This window comes from Semicossyphus pulcher, unplaced genomic scaffold (assembly GCF_022749685.1).
Source record: "Semicossyphus pulcher isolate SPU_LCO1_2020_fin unplaced genomic scaffold, fSemPul1.0.p SCAF_10, whole genome shotgun sequence".
Taxonomy (NCBI): domain Eukaryota; kingdom Metazoa; phylum Chordata; class Actinopteri; order Labriformes; family Labridae; genus Semicossyphus; species Semicossyphus pulcher.
In genome coordinates, this window is record NW_027211604.1 from 9,229,151 (window position 1) to 9,244,421 (window position 15,271).

Consider the following 15,271-nt stretch of genomic DNA (forward strand, 5'->3'; position numbering starts at 1 on the left):
GAGTTACATACTCCCTGGCCTCAAAACAGCAGAGTGAAGCTCACAGTTTATTCAGTGTTGCTGACCTAGTAGTGTCAAAGTCAGTCTGTCTGTTACTGGATTAACTTCTGTCTTGAGATGAGTCAAATAAGATTCAAATACTGTCCTTTGGATTGGTTTTTTTTTAAAATCATTTTGACATTTTAAAACAATTTTTAACACCAATAAACTGCTAGCATTAGTTTTCAATTACTCACTCTACAATTGGAAAATCCCAAAATGCTTGTAAGTACTGTGTAGTGAGCAAGACTTCATAAGAACAACCAGAAAAAAGGGCATGTTGGACACATCTCCCCCTGGTGGTATCATGAACTCATTTTTATCGTCCTTAAGTGAGGTATTTCTTCTGTTGACTTTGAACACAATCCATGCTTTTATGTCCTTCCTCTTAAAAGAAGATAAACACAACTTGAGTGTGCGGAGCAGCTTTGTAGTCAGGGTGGAAAGATCTCTAACCTGGGACATGTGGGAACCTGTCTGAGACTACACGAGCTTGACACAAACCACACGCTTCTCCACAAGGACTCTTATGCTGAGTGTACATTGTATATGAGTTCTTATGGAAAGAAAATATTCCTGGTCAAACCGGTTCTGTCTAAGTGCTGTTAACAGATAAATTTCCAGGGAATATATGAGATCGATAATACACCTCGTGCAGTAAATTAACTTGGTTTTTAAGGCGCTAATGAAGGATGTAACACTTTGGGTCACAGTCAATAAAAGTCAATAAGTCTTTTAGTTGTAACTAAAAGACTTGAAGTTAACCTTCAATATTAATTAGGCCTACTTGTTTTTGCAACCAACAGTAACTGAGCATTAATACCTTTTTTAACCAGGAAGTTACAGTTAGATACCTTGCCATTAGCATACTAGCACACATTTGGAGTTGTGTTTTTAGCCTCCTGGCGAATATACCTGGTAAGTCCAATATTCTCCCTCTTTTAGCTCTGTTTTTTGTCTTCCACCAACTCCCAAGGAAAATACTTAGCTCTTCAGTAGCCCCATGTTCTGAACAATCTGGCGTTTTCTGGGTTTTCTATACATTGCTGGTGAACAAACTTTAAGAGAGAGTGATGGTTAGCTCTGTGACCCTAATGTATGCTAATGCTTGAGAGGTACAAACTGTGGCTAGCTCATTAGCTGCTAAATGCTATATGTTGTCTTGCTAGTTGCCAAGTTTGCAGGGTTTGTTTTTAAAGCTTTTTCACAGCAGAAATAAAGATTCAGAGATTTTTTTTTGGAGTTCATAAGAAAAGCTAACCTGTTAGCCGGGTAGCTGTTAGCACTTTCCAAGGTATTTTTAAAACTGTATGGATGTTTTCTATCTCACAGGGAAAAGGAAATCTATGCCTGGGGTAAAACCAACATTTAAATCTAGTACTTCCACTACCTGGGCCCAGATTTTGAAAAAAAAACACAACTACAAACCTCAGTCTCTGAAGGTATGCCCCTTTCTTCAGTGATATCTTAGTTCTTGCTAACATGCAGCTCACATTGAGAGTCTATGTACATGTAAGTTGAAGTTGTTTAAAGATGTTTCTTTAAGAATAGCAGTTTAAACATAAAACAGTTGACTGACATGGCCTGCAATGCATTTATAGGCGTAGCATACATCTTTTACAAGAAAGAAGAGAACAGTGAGGCCATGGCTGCAGTTCTTATTTCCAGAGCATATTTCCTGGAAACAATGGATTTAAATGTTGCAAAGATGTTCTCAGACTGATGCTGAATAACAGGTGAAATTTGTATTGTCCTAATGATTTATCTTGTGATCCTTAGCAGGGTTTAAAGAGTACTGATACCTTTTTATATTTTAAGTGGATTGTGCTCAGTATTTACATCATTTGTTCAGTCTTCAGTGAGGTTTTGAATGCAGGACTTTTCCTTGTAATGTACTAAACAATGTTGTACTGGTAGTTTTTACCTAGAAGCACTTTAATTAGGTCATCTGTAGCTGAGACAGTATTTGTCCTTGTCACTTGGAGCAGCACCCAGTTTGCTGCAGTGAGAGCAAGTGACACCTATGAGCTCTTAAAGCTGAGTGTGCATTTCTGGCATCTGTGAATAATCTTATGAGACGCATACTAATGAAGATCTGTACTCTACATGCCATGTCGTTATGTTAATGTGAGGATGACTGTCCATGCACTCTGTCTGCGTGTGTGCTTGCAGTGGTCCTGTAGGTCTGCAGCAGCAGCAGCCTGTCTTTCTGCAGCAAAATCCTCTTGTCTCTTTTTTTTTTTTTCTTATTGCAGTTTTGGAAGACTTCCCACCACTGCTGCATTGACACCCCAGTGGAGGGGCCTGGAGAGGAGAGCGGTGAGCCTGCAGCCCGGCCACTTTATTTTACTGTTACTGCACCCATAAAACCCTGTCTTCTCCGCCTACTGTCACCTCACACCACGCCTCACCTACCTGTACATGTGGTCCAGATCAGCGGTCATTGTAATCCTCTGCAAACACAATCTCACACTGTTTAATCAAACACAGGGTGGCGTAACTTGCTGGATTAACACGTTAGATTTAAATTAGGATTTCCCTGCTGCGTTTGTTTAGCTGTAGCTTAGACAGAACCCTCACTATTCTACTTTACTAACCTACAATAAACACTATATTTCGAATGCAAAAGTGCAACACACTTCACATAATCTACACGAGACACATGACAGGTTTGTCGTTAACTTAGCAGGAGCTGCTGAAGACGCAGTTCTATAGAGTCTGCATATTAACCTGCTCGATGAATAATAGATCACAGTGTTAATACTTGCAGAGTAAGAAAAAGTACACTACACGCTTGCATCTCTCCTCCTAACTGAAGTTTAATCTGCAGATGAATCAGTAGAAATCAGTTCCAGCCCTTCAGAATCCCAAACGTTACCTTTTCCTCTTCTGTAAAACAAACTACACTTCTGTAAGCAGAGAAAAACCACCAGGAGGGTAAAGTCCAGAATGGATGTGTACTCGTCCCCTTGTCCTCCGCTGTCTAACTGTACCTCTGCTCGGATGTCACTGTGTCACATGATCTCAGCCGCATCCTTCCAAGCACTCACACGCTCCTTCCCTCCAGTAGGAAAACTCTAATTAACCTCTTCCCAACATATTGAACACGAAACAGCACACCGTTTTTACTGTACAGTCTCTGTCTATTTACAGTAATGGAGTTTGGCAGGAGTATGGTCTTAAGTGTGTGAATGCAACATTAGTCGGGACTAAAATTGACTAATCAAATCTAAAAACTCTGACTGTAGCACTTCCTCTGTCATGTCCTGCAGGGAAAAGTGCAGAGACAAGATGCCGGTCAGCTGCCGTGGATGTGTGTGTGTGCGTTTATGGGAAAAAAGGAGCTGTCCTGCTGTGAAAAACGACCGCACACACACACACACACACACACACTACATCGCAGTACAATGCTCCTGCAGCTGCATTAAACTGATCACAAGAGAGGAATGGATGCTGCATGATGGACATGATAGTTTGACCTTCCAGGCATTGGATGGAACACATCACTGTCTCTGTCAGTCAGGAGGAAATAGGACGGAAGAGCAGGGCAAAACGCACAAAACAGTAGGAAAATCTGTAGAAGAATAGAGAAAGGCTTTTGATACCTATAGGTGACGTTATCAGCAAAACAACGTCTGTATTTATGAATGGATCATTTTGATTTGGGACCGTGTGTCTGTCCCGGCCCCGGGGCTGCATTACACAACCTCCTCCCTCCTCAACCTGCACTGCAGAACTTTTCTCTGATCTCCACAAACACTCTGACAAAAGTGCCTGAGTCTGCATACACGCCCCGAGTCAGGAGAGGGGGAGGAGGAGGAGGAGGAGAAGGAGGAGAGTTAAGTAGGGAGGGGGGCGTTGATGGAGGAGAGAAAGGAGAATAAGAGGGATGTTGGGGGGGGCAGGTGAGGGAGGGGGAGAAAGAGAGAGAGAGAGAGGGAGAGAGAGGTGGCATGCAGCCAGCGGAGAGGACAGGGAAAAGTTGTGAGGTAGCCGGAGGGACGGGCAGGGAGAAGGAGCAGCATCACTGGGGCTCTGCTGAGGAGGAAAGAGAGCAGCGGCTTCTTCCCTCCTGTCCGTCTGTCTCTCTGCGTCTCTGTCTGTCTCTCTGTTTGTCTCCCCCTCTCTTTTCCCCTCCTCTAATTGTCTCCCGTCCCGGCTGCCGCTGCAATGTGGCCGTCTCTGCAGTGAAAGTGCTGGCTGCTGCTGGATTCTCCTTGAGTGAACCCTGACTGTGCGCAGTGAGCGTTTGCCGCTCTGCCTGCTGTCCTGTCCACACTGACTCAGCTGTGCAGGCAGCCGGCCGGCCTCGGAGAGGAGATCACCGGCTGCAGGAGCAGGTAAGGGATGCCAAACTTGGGCTGTACTTAGCATGAAATCGTGTTTTACTGTCAGGCAAAGAGATGCTGTATTAGTATGTAGAAACATGCATGCAGGAAACACGTTAAATCTCTGTTTAAAATGTAACTTTTTCAGTGCTGCCTGTGCTTTTATTTTGACTATGTCCTATTTAAGATTTCAGTTGATTAACTTTTGCCTTCCCTCTCTGCTCCTCTTCCCCTCCTCCTCCTCTGCCCTCTGTCTCACCTACAGTCTCTTCCACAGGAGTGCTGGGGGGGCTAGCAAACAGGCTCACCACCCCCCGGGACTATACTGTACTGTAGGTGCAACATTGGGACGTGCCTGCTTTGGAGTCCAAACATCCAGACAGCAGATTTAATCGAGGCTGCGTTGAATCTAAAGGATATTCTGCTATCAGGAGCCCGGGCTGGATCCTGCTGCAGTTCTTGTTTTGGAGCACATCTGGCGGTCATGGAGGTCCAGTGGGTTGGGGTTAAACCCCCGAGGCTGGGCCCTCCGCACACAGCCATCGGCCTGATATTCTCCCTTCTGCTCGGTAACGTCTGTCTCTCACTTTACGTCACCTCATGCCACAGCTGATGCGCACAGCCAACTCTTCTAAACTTCGCATTTGTTCGTTTTCCCCCTCACAGCTCGTTCAGACATTAGCATGTTTTTGTGCTGTCATTCAGAGCAGTGCTGCTGTGGCTCGTCCAAATCTGACATTGACCTTCATCTGCTTCTGACCTATGTAGCTGTTCGATGCAATGTTATTGGATGCATGTGTCGGTTCGCTGCTGGAGGTTTTGAAGGAAGGATTCTGCTTAAGGGACAGAGTTGAGAATGTGGCTGCATTCAAAGCGTTTCATATCTGTATTGATCCGTATTGGTTTGGATTGGGATTGTATGTCCACAAAAGGAAATGTCAGCAGAATAAAGTGGTCCTGTGGTGGAAAAGCTGTGTCAGGCTGTAGGCACTCTAAAGCAGGCCCGGCCTTTCACAGCATAGTGTGCATCTGCAGTGGTAGTGCAGGGGCATCATTCAGACCAGCGTCCAGTGAACACGCTGGTTTGTTTCTCAGTCATGAACCTCTTCTGAACGGTAACAGAGCAGTGGGTATGCAGATATGATGTTGTGGAAAGTAAACACACAGATCTGATACTGGTGCTTGTTATAGCCTCTTACCACGCGGGTTACAGTGTTTCAGATAGAGTTTCAGGTGTGAATGTTGGATTCTGTTTCCCTGAGACGACATCGAACCAGATATCTTCGATAAAATAATTACGTAACCTTGCAAAACGCACAGAAAAACCACGTCACTGGGATATAATGTCAGTCATAGGTGATCCTGGCAGAGAACTTCCTGCATTCACGTGAGAGCCTTTTTAAAGTAAATAACTGTGCATTTGTTTGTATACGTATAAACGCATTACTTCCAGTATGTACGTACCTCTTTGGGTGTGGAGCATCAGTGCAGCAACAGCGCAGCACACACACCTTAATAAGTTAAACCTCAATGAGACGGTCGTCTGTGACATCACATGCAGAAACTGCGTTAACCTGACTCATCAGAGGAATTTTGTAACCACTTTAATGCTGTTTTGCTGAAGCTGTTTCCTGCTCACAGGTGTTGTCCTTATTTAGAGGGAACAACAGACACGTTGGCCTCCTGTATCACAAACTGCACATGCAGATGCAGATGGCCGAGGAACTGAGAGAAAGACGCTTCAGCAGCTGCGAAGCACCTTAGCGTCATCCTTTTAACGTCATATGCATTGTGTAATGCACTACGAGCAGTGAATAAAGTTGTTTGTTCGTGCACACCTTTTGGATATGAGGCTCAAATGTGATTAAGTATACATCTAGATATGTAAAAGGGTGAGATGGTGCCTGTTGGTGCACTGAAGGTGGTGGATTAAGCATCTCTGACAGTGCTGTAGTGATCTTATGTCAGACCTCTAACATAGATTGAAATCCTGAGTTGTTTTATGACATCGCAACCATTTGAAGCAGAAGCAGTTCTGTACACTGTTTGTCTCCTCTCACACCTCTGACCTAAAATCTCCGTCTTAAAACAGACAAGGGAATGCTGCTAACAGCTGGTGTATATCAGCTGGTGTTATCTTAATGCAGACACACCTGTTTTGGTGTAAATGTCTATAAAGTAACACAAACGTGCAGGACAGAAAAGGCAAAGTAGGTTTTAGGCCGTATCAAGCAGAGAGAGAAGTGACAAGATGATCCAGCTGCAGGACGTCCTGCTCAGCATGTACCAGCGGACGTTTTCTTATCTCATCTGACCTTATCTCGTTTTTAACACTCACGATCAGTATCTGCCACAATGAGCCAGGCTATAGCTTTAGTTATCAGGATATACGACCAATGTGCGGCTACCATTAAACAAAAAAATATTGTTCTTATGTTGACATATATAGGCTAGAAACTGGAGCACCGCTGTTCTACTTTCATCTGAAGCATTAAAACTTTCTGCAACACAAAACTTTAACTGATAACCTTGAAGAGCAGAGACGATAGTACGACGGCTGCTGACTGAAGGGAGAGTAAGATGTGGTTTGATAACTACAGTGAAAGATGGTAGTAGAATGAAAATTACAAATATATTGTAAAAGGTTGTTTAAAAACAGCCTGAGTGACACTCGTGAGCAGAGAGACAGGAGGGCTGCTGCTGCTGTTGATCTCGTCGCTGTTTTTTGCAAGCTCACTGCTGCATTGGACCAGCTGAGGAAAAAGATCGGACGGAGCGAGTGAAAGGGAGATAGCCAGAGTGACATGACACAGAATCGACAACATTCCCGCTTACAGTAAACCCTCATTCGCTTTGTTGCACCGTATCTGCTGCTCTAGGCAACATTACTCCTGTTTGCTGCAGTGGTGCTTGTCAGACGTTGACCTTGACCACGGTGTGTGAGAACGCAGCGTGCATGAAACAGAGCAGCACGATCACGGGGACGTTAAGAAAAAGTGCAGAAAATGTAACAGCTGCTCCTGCAGCCATCCATCATGTTCACACGTATGTCTTTTTTTTCTCCCTCTGTAACCTCTGCATCTGTGTTTTTGCTGCAAGGCCCCTCGTGTGCATGTAGTTTACACCTCACACGCTAGATGGAAGCATTGAGCATGAGGTGTTTTTAAATGGTGTAAAAGAAGGAGAGAACAGACCGGCAGAGCCGTCTGTCCTCGACCTGCTGACAGGAATGAGGAAACGCACACAACAGAAAAGAAGTGTTTCTGACCTACCTGCTCTGAATGGTGGACGTAAGATTAAATCACTGCAGCTTCCTGACGCTGCCTGTCTGTGTGTGTGTCTGTCTGCGGTCCCTGGTGTACAGTTACAGTCATCACAAGGGGCAGAGCAGATTTCATCCTCTGTTATTTACAGTAATGTTACAGCAAGGACAATAATAGTGTGCAAGTTATATTGTGTTAGAAGGCTAAATTCCATATTTGTATATGCCCATTAAGTTTTCTACATTTGTAGGTTTACTTAAAATAACAAAATGATCTTAAAGATTTGAACTATCCAGTTGTAACAGGACGTTTATTTTACTTTACACTGATAAAACATGTAGAAAGACAGCATGTGCACTGTGCGCAACACTGAGGAGAGGTTTTAAGTCACAGTGTTTCTGTGTGTGTCTGTGTGAGGTTTTGTCTTTCAGCTCATTCACGTCTTTCACATCTGACTGTGTGAGCAGACCAGACCTATGCACAAAGCGCATTCAGTGCTCTGCTTTGTATTTGGACTATCTCGTGTGCAGATATTCTGCAGTGCATATTGAATGGCTTAGGCAGAATGTCTTGCAAAGAAAGAAAGAAAACCGTTGTTTGCAGAGTTACATGATACACATAGAGATGCACGATCCAACTTTACAAGTCCCGATACAACACAGATACCTTTGGGTGTAAGCTTTTTCCATGTCCAGATCAGTTTTAAGTTAGTTAGCTGTATGCCTCACTAATCGTTATTTTATGGATAAGTAACCTCAGGCTCAACTTAAAGCTCCTGTGAGGAGTTTTTCACTGGTTATGAAACAGACTTAAATTAATTCTGACTACTCTATATGACCTACAAAAGCAAAACAGACCATCAGCGACAAGATTGATTATTTCTATATTGTTATTTTTAATGCCTGAAACTGCTGGCCTGGGGGTAGGTGTCCGACGACGCGATTAACTGCACGCTGCCTTTGTTTACTTTCCCAGGGCAAAACTTTAAAGTGAGTGATACATGTGACTGTTAAAGAAAGCAGGATGAGATTGTATCCTAAAAACCACCACTTCAGCATGTACAGGACAAAATCAGCACAGAGATAAGAGGTACGGCTTTGTCCACAGGGGGCGCCAAAATCAACACAAACCAAAAGTTCCTCAAAGGAGCTTTAACACATTGCTTTCCTAAATTTGTGAAACAAAATCTAAGAGCTTTGCAGAAATTGCAAGTAGCAGCTTAAAAATGTGTGGCCTTGGCAAACATTAAGTACCTCCAGACTTTAGCTCCTCCTCCCTCCATGGGGGCAGGGTGGCCTTACTTCTTCCATGATCAAAATGGCCCGACCCCGACCCTGCTATTTGAATCACGCTGTATGTCCATATCTGAAATAAGTATCTGATCGTTGCATCCCTTATAACGATACCCTGATATGTGTAAAAATACGGCCTTAAACTGGGTAACAAAATCCAGACTATTTCTTGTGCGGGAGCAGCATGATGGTAACTTCCTTATGCCTTTACTGGTTTTCTTCGGTTCATTTCTGTACTAAATGTTTAGCTGTGAGCTTTAGAGATGCTAGCAGGCCGACTGTGTAACATTTGGACTGAACCAAGCTAGCTGGTCCTGGTCTTTATGCTAAGCTAAAGCTAACCAGCTGCTGGCTGTAGACGTGTATTTCAGACAGAAATGAGAGAGAGGTACTGATCGTATTTGTTCCCCCTTCTTCCTCAGGCATGTGGTCTGCTCAGGCGCTGGAGATGTTTGTGGGGAAGATTCCCCACCTGGAGGCGGTGAACGGCAGCACGGTCATGCTGCCCTGCACGTACGCCAGCTGTATCGGCATCGAGAACCTCTACTTCAACTGGCAATTCAACGACAACGGCACCATGCAGAAGGTAAGAGCCTCATGTTGGAGAGAGAGAGAGAGACTCGTGTTCAGGTTTTGGTTGCTTCTTTGGGTTCGTTTTTTGGATGATTGACAGCTTGTTGGTCCAATCAGGTGTGTGATTCAGTGATACCGTCCGAGGGGGTGGTGCCAGATGTGAAAATATATCGAGAGCGGGTGGAGTTCGTGGGGAAGAACGATAAAAACAACATCTCCATCCTGCTGTGGAACATCACGTTCGAGGACGGAGGCGAGTACACGTGTTTCGGACGCAACCCCAAAGAGAAGGGCAGGAACCACAGCGCCATCTTCACCCTGGTTGTGGTGGACGAGTGTGAGTGTCCAACCTGTGAAGTCTTTACTGGTTATGTGTGAAGATGTACAGTATGTGCGGATTGTATATTGGCCAATCAGAAATGTGGGACAACTCTTTGGGGCTCGCTTCATACCCCCATGACCTGCATACTGAAAATAAACTAGAAAGAGCGTTCCCTCATATGCTGAGATAAAATAGATGAGGCCACATATACAGGGACAGTCCTGCTGAGCAAATGCATTAATAATCTTGCAGAGGGTGACAGTAAAATAAAAGATAATCACTGTAATGTGGAAGTAATTTATGACAGAATTAAACTAGTTTTCTTTGTGCATTTAATCAGTTAGTTATTTTCTAATAAGTCAGCTTCTGTCCGCCACAAAAGAACGAGTACAATCGAGGAGAGTCGATAATCCTTCTTCCACGTAATTTAAGCATTTTAGGCATAAGGTAGTTAAAGCATTACAATCTTGTTCATCACTTTTAACAGTCTTCAGAGCTGTTTTTACAAGAGGGATTTCAAACAGTGTCATATGACGTCTTGCTTCCACACTAAACCTAAAGTATTCTCTCTGCAAAATGGGAAACAACATCACAGTTTGTTAAAGCAGCTGCTGGAAACAAATGAGCAAAACATTTAAACCCCCCGTCTACATACTGTAGATGTTCTTGGTGTATTTGATTCAGACAGCAGACAAGATTTGGAGAAACATTTCTACCAGTGACTGTATATAAAGATGGATGACGCTTCTCCACCTCCTTTCATTGTACCAAAGTGCCTCCCGACACATTTAACTTACCGACAAAATGGCAGAGATCTCTGTTGTTGGCACAGTGGGCAGCAGAACAGGGTTCTTATGTTGGTCTGAAGCAGATATTTATGGTTATGAAAACTTCAATAGCTGTAGTGTTAGTTTCCTTTCCTCCTCCTCTCCTCCTCTCTTCCTCTCGCTGTTCCTCCTCTACTCTGCTAATCTGGAACAGATCGGCTGCAGGAGCCGTATTTGTCAACAGAGCTGTCAATCATGACATCTCGCCCCCTTTGTATAGCATCAAATAACAAAGTAAAACTAAAATTGTCCAAAAAATGATAAGAACTAACTATAATGACAGAAACCATGTTTGAGAAAAATGTATTTGACGTGTATTTTGATTTTATAGTTTGACTCATGTCCCATCTGTTAACATGGAGGAGGTGGGCTTTATGAGCTATACCGCAGCCAGTCAGCAGGGGGCGCTCCAAATGATTTGGCTTCACTTTTAGGGAGCTGTCATGACGTCCATCCTTTTATACAGTCTATGATTTCTACACATTACAGAAATAATTCTGGGAAAGTGCCAGCAGTGACTTTAAAGCCTAAAAAGGGTCAAAGGTCACAAGAGACGAGCTTGTCTTTCATTGTATATTTCATATCTGTGCCGTGGTGTGTCAGGCACATCGAAGATGTTACAATGTTACAGTTTTAAGAGTTAATACAACACAAGCAACGATCAAGACAGGCAGTACACACGGCGGGGTTTTTTTTGTAATAATAATCAGCAGCATCAACAAGGTCAATATAGTCATCATCATCATCATCATGAATATCCTAATCAACATCCTCAGGAGGTGTTCATGAAAGAGCTGGCTCTTTAGCTTCTCCTTAAAGGTGAAAGGGACTCTGCGGACCGAATGGAGTTTGGTAGCTCGTTCCACCACCGGAGGAGAAGAGTCTAGTTAGCGACTTAGGGCCCTGTTGTGATGGGAGCACCAGGTGCCTTTCATTGGCAGAGCGTAGCGATGGAGTGTAGACCTGGATGAGGGCGTTCAGGCAGACAGGAGCTGTTTGGGTGCTGTTTTGTAAAGTTTTGAATTTGATCCGAGCAGCGACTGGGAGCCAGTGGAGGGATATGAGCAGCGGAGTGACGTGCCGTTTTGGGTTGATTTGAAGACCAGTCATGCTGCTGCGTTTTGGATCATCCACAGAGGTTTGAATGTGCATGCAGGAAGGCCTGCCAGTAGGGAGCCTGTACCAGCGGTTGTGTTGCATGCCACAGATGGCCACAGTTGGGGCAATACAGCTTTAATCCAATAGCCTGGACTCTCATAATGTTGTGATATACTATATAACATGTTATGATCTAATCTACAATGTGTCCCATTGTCGTTCCTCTGTCGTCCTGAAAATGTCTTCAGTGAGGGTGGTGGACAACACGCTGGCCACCATCATCGCCTCAGCTGTGGGCGGAGCCATCGCTCTGTTAATGGGCTTCATGCTGCTCAAGAACTTCACCCTCTTTGTTCTTTCCAAACTAGAAGAGAAAAAGTAAGTTTTCACAACCACCTGGATGTTTTTTTTAATCAGATTTCCAGATGTTTCTTTGAGCTTGTGTGTGTTCAGTTCTGAGTTTCTTCTTCATTCCTCCCACTGCAGTAAGGAGTGCCTTGTAACTTCATCAGGGATCGACAACACAGAAAACGGCCTCTCAGGATCCAAAGCTGATTCAAAACCGACACCAAAAAAGAAATGAGGAAGTGCATGTATTCAAAACCATATGAGTACTCATATTTATATACCTTCTTTGCATATATTTGTATATGCACATGTCTTTGCACACATGCGAAATCATTATGTTCAAGTTGGGATCCTGAAGTCTCTGCCTGGCTGTGGCCTTCAAAGAAAACAAATAAATACATGTGCACGTAACTGTGCAGATGATATACAACATGATTTAAACTGTGCACACAAATTCACATGTAAAGGATGATTGCACCCACCAGAGACATTTGAGCTTTGCTTATTTCAGTATTAATGTCTCTGTCTTACATATATGTACATCCCTTCTCCCACCTAGGCCCCCCATGTACAAGTATAAGGTGTTATCATTGTATTTGTTGTATAGTAGCTGTGTCAGATAACATTTAAACATTCGATAAGTAAAGCTAGCGTGCACCTTACTTTATTAAATTTGGTCTAATGTCACTTATTTAGTGTGAAAATCAAGAGTACACACGTTCACACACTTTCTGTGGTTAGTGGACAAAGAAAAAAAACGCATAACAGCAGCAGAGAAACTAGAAGGAAGAAGGCCCGACACTCTGAGCTGAAAAAGAGAAAGAGTGTGGAACCTCTGAGGTTTGATTAAACCCCAGAGGGTCTGTGTGATATAAAAACATGTTTTGTGGAGGTTAGTTGATATGTTGATGGATTTATGGTTATTCTTGTTTCCCTACCAACAGAGTTATAATGTTAAACATCCTGACCAAGAAAGGCATGTTTCTGTTCTGTTTGTACTTTTATCTTTACACTTTAAATACACAAAGAAGTTACATTTACATATTTTAATACAGACCCAATTTAAAAAGCTCTGCAGATACAGGGGCTGCTTATCTTGCTGGTAGTGGCCGAGTGTGCGTACAGGGATTATGCAGTGAATATAAACTAAGTAAGCTTTGAGTCTCTGTTGGATGGTTAGTCTTCGAGCTCATCAAACTAACACCAACTTGTGCGCACACTCTGATACATTATGGGGATGTTTGTGTGAATTTGTGTGCACGTGTTCAAGTAGCAGTTGTATATCATTCTGCACGGCTGTGCACTGTTTAAAGTGCTTTGTAGCCATGATATGTTGATGATTGTGTGTGGCCACAGCCAGGGCACATATAACATTTTAACTGACTGTTTTTCATTTAAAGGGTTAACAACAATGTTTTTTATTTAAGTGCTTGAAACAGGGAATAATGTAATGTAGTTACAGCTGGGCTGAATACCTCTTTTAAAAAATTCAAATGACAGAGTTGCTTTGATTTCTAACAGTTCTAGTTTACTAATCAGTCTATAGCTACTTTCCACTGAACATCTACAGTATGTAATCTGATTTATTCAAACAACTCTATTTAAAGTAGTACAAAAGGTACTGACAGCGTATTGTAGGATTCAGCCCAGCTCCTCATCCTGTATCTTCTCTTTGCTTGATATAAACACAGGTGCCTGTTAGTGCTTCTCTGCTCCTCTGCCAGCGAGGACGACTACATACTGCAGAACAGTTTGTAAACTCAGCAAACAGTAATAACTCGACAAGCTTTTCAGCTCAAATGATAGACAATCCCCTTAAACGGTCCCCCCCTCCCCTAGAAAATGAATGACCTTCTGATGATGCTGCTTTTACGACAAATAACCAACGCATTTAAAGCATGTGCAACATGGGCCAGACTTTAGACACAGTGCTTGAAAACAGAGAAAAAAACACTTTTTTTGGAGAAAACTATAATATACTAACACTGGTAGTGTCAGCTCTGAGGTCAACTGTAAATCCCATTCAATGCCATGCTAGTTTCATCGTGCTAACCCTAGCTTAGGCTAAGCACTATCTGGTGATGCAGCCTGTATGCCTGGATCAGACCCGACATGTTCCCTTTGCTTAGTATGTGCCTCTTCATGAAACATTCAGTCAGTCTTTGCAATAAATAATCTTTAGCAGCTGCACTGCAGTGAAAAAGATCAGCCTGGTTTCCCTGCACATGCAGACAGCGACACATGAAGTCATAGTTGAAATGATCATGTGAGCAGGCCTCAGATAGCAGGCTGAGTATGGGGGCTGCAGTTCAAGTTAAACTCTGTTCGAGCTGGCAATAAGACAAGCGATGCTCTCAGTGGATCCCCCTGACTGTCTGTGCCAAACAGGGACTAACTGTGCCAGGTAACACAGTAGGAGATGAATGTATCTGCACCAAACTCAAACCTGCATTTACAACATACATCTGTTGCACATTCAAGACTCTGAATGTCTGCTTTAAAAAGAAATACCTCTGGAGAGTGGGACGGATGAAACACTGTGTCAAGTCGTACATACACGACCTCCTCAGTCCCAACAGGTGTTGAATGAGTTCACTGTAAAGTGAATTTCTGCTGGTTTTCTGAACTCACTGCTGTTAATGTTATTAATAATGTGCCTCCGCATTAAAGTGACTTTAGTCACTGGCTTGAAGCAATACTATAGAGGGAGTGTGTTGGGCACTTTAAAAAGATGTATATTTTTTGTGTATGTATGATCCAAATCAGTGTTTGTTTGTCATAATGATCATCCAAGTGAGATGAGATAAACCAAACAGCACATGTGAGGATGTTCAGATTATTTAAGGTCCCAGGAAGTTGTATCGTTAGTTACTGAATGTTACGTTTGTCCTGTTAAAACGTCAATATATGGAGGGGATAAATCTGAAAGGAATGCTTATTGACATTTCAGGAAATATACTTTACTTGCTCTCTTGCTGAGTTAGATAAGAACTTTAATACCACTCTCGCATCTGCCCTTTAAATATGAAGCTACAGCCATCAGCCCATTAGCTTAGCTTAGCTTAAAGACTGGAAACAGAATCTGCCAACTCACACCTCTAACACTTATTTATGAGCAGGACTATGTCTTGCCCGGGGGTAGTGACTTCCTGGAGTCTCTGCTCGCTTCCTGTCAAATACA

General features: G+C 43.2%; 1 protein-coding gene across 1 annotated transcript; it reads left to right on the forward strand.

Moving 5' to 3' along the window:
• The first annotated feature begins 4,851 nt into the window (after positions 1-4,851).
• On the forward strand, positions 4,852-12,325 carry scn4bb (sodium channel, voltage-gated, type IV, beta b). Its single transcript, XM_069676826.1, has 5 exons — positions 4,852-4,936; positions 9,345-9,508; positions 9,613-9,832; positions 11,991-12,120; positions 12,229-12,325. The coding sequence occupies exons 1-5, from the start codon at positions 4,852-4,854 to the stop codon at positions 12,323-12,325; spliced, it is 696 nt and encodes a 231-aa protein (XP_069532927.1).
• The last annotated feature ends 2,946 nt before the right edge of the window (positions 12,326-15,271 follow it).